Here is a 1,886-nt window from a genome sequence, read left to right as displayed (position 1 = left end):
GTATTGGGTTTTCAAGGCTGTAAATCTTTACGGGAGCAGAAAGTCTCATCTTTCCCCGTGGAACCACTTGTAGTTTTGAACTGCTGACCTTGAGATTAGCAGCCCGACTCATAATCACTACCTGACCAGAGCGCCTTACCTCCCAAGGTAGGGATTCAAAATTTATAAGGTGATTTGGCTCGCATGGCCTGATTAATAGTCCTTCTGTCCGGTGGACCTCTGTGGGCACCTCACATCTGCCCCAGGGGTCCCTTAGAGCAGAAAGCCTGCCCCCCTGTGAAGACAAAGCCCTCCTCCCCCCACCTCTTTGCTGATGAGGACCAAATTAGTCAGAAGCAGCCCGACAGGTTGCTGAGTTGTGGAAAATAATTAAACAGGGGAAGAATAAAACACTTCTTTAAAAACCAGGTTAGGTATGAATGCGCAGGGCGTGGCTCCTGTGTAATTAGCCGCTCAGCTGGCCCGTTGTGTCAGGTTGGCCCCTGCTACGCCGCCCACTGGCGCCTGCTCCTCCCTGCCCCATAGGTGTGTCTCTGGGCTCGGTAACTGCCGGCCCCACTCCATGCGGAGACGCACACCACACCGGACAGCTCACCCATCTGGAGCCACAGCAAGCCCAAACAGCCCAGACCAGTGACCTGCAATGGAAGCTGCAGATGCCTCTAGGAGCAACGGGGCGAGCCCAGAAGCCAGGGATGCCCGCAGCCCAGCAGGCACCAATGGTAGCCTGGAGAATGGGGCCAAGCCTGAAGCCAAAGATGCCAAGACCACCAATGGGCATGGCGGGGAGGCAGCTGAGGGCAAGGGTCTGAGCAGCGCCCTGAAGTCAGGGGAGGGGAAGAGCTCCCTGTTCTCCGGGAACGAGTGGCGGCGGCCCATCATCCAGTTTGTTGATTCCGTGGATGACAAGGGCTCCAACTACTTCAGTATGGACTCCGCTGAAGGCAAGCGGTCCCCCTACTCAGGCCTCCAGCTGGGGGCTGCCAAGAAGCCGCCGGTCACCTTTGCTGACAAAGGGGAGCTGCGGAAGTCCATATTCTCAGAGCCACGGAAGCCCACTGTGTCCATCGTGGAGCCGGGGGAGGTGCGGAGGAACAGCTACCCGCGGGCCGACACCAGCGCCCTCCTGAGATCTAAGTCCGGCTCAGAGGAGGTGCTGTGTGACTCTTGCATCAACAACAAACAGAAGGCTGTCAAGTCTTGTCTGGTGTGTCAGGCCTCCTTTTGCGAGCTGCATCTGAAGCCTCACCTGGAGGGGGCCGCCTTCCGTGACCACCAGTTGCTGGAGCCCATCCGGGACTTTGAGGCCCGCAAGTGCCCCTTGCATGGCAAGACCATGGAGCTCTTCTGCCAGACAGACCAGACCTGCATCTGCTACTTGTGTATGTTCCAGGAGCACAAGAATCACAGCACCGTGACCGTGGAAGAGGCCAAGGCCGAGAAGGAGGTGACTGTGGGCCCCTGTAGGCCTTTCAGGGTTCTTAGTGTTTGGGCTAAAGTCTCCTTTAGGAAACTTTCCCTTCCCCTTCACATCCCAGGCTGGGCATCAGAAGGACAGAGCCGTTTTCTAGATGGGCATTTAGGGTCTCAGTAAAGGTTGGGGGTTGACTGAAATCGTAGGATAAATTCAGGTCAGCTCAGAGAATAAGACCATCATAGCATAGTGCTGTAGGATAAGCATTGGACCACAGGGTCAGTGATTCAAACTCACCAGTCACTCCTCAGAAACCCTGTACAGGGTCGCTATGGGTCGGACCCGACTCGATGGCACTTAACAACAACAACAACAACAACCTGGAATTACATTAATATTAGTGCCATCAGGGATATCAGAGAGCATCCAGTGGATTTTAGTCAGCCTCTTTCATTTTCCAGAAGAAGAAACT

At 55.2% G+C, this 1,886-nt stretch overlaps 1 protein-coding gene across 1 annotated transcript in view; it reads left to right on the top strand.

Moving 5' to 3' along the window:
• The first annotated feature begins 517 nt into the window (after nucleotides 1-517).
• The window catches only part of TRIM29 (tripartite motif containing 29), a 27,977-nt gene continuing 26,608 nt past the window's right edge, over nucleotides 518-1,886 (top strand). Inside the window, exon 1 of the mRNA XM_006833917.1 lies at nucleotides 518-1,447. Within this exon, the coding sequence (XP_006833980.1) occupies nucleotides 644-1,447 (804 nt within the window). The 5' untranslated portion in view covers nucleotides 518-643. The remainder of the gene's footprint in view (nucleotides 1,448-1,886) is intronic.

This window comes from Chrysochloris asiatica, unplaced genomic scaffold (genome assembly GCF_000296735.1).
Source record: "Chrysochloris asiatica unplaced genomic scaffold, ChrAsi1.0 scaffold00008, whole genome shotgun sequence".
Classification (NCBI taxonomy): Eukaryota; Metazoa; Chordata; class Mammalia; order Afrosoricida; family Chrysochloridae; genus Chrysochloris; species Chrysochloris asiatica.
Note: the sequence above shows the minus strand (reverse complement) of the source record. Positions and strands in the feature narration are given on the sequence as shown.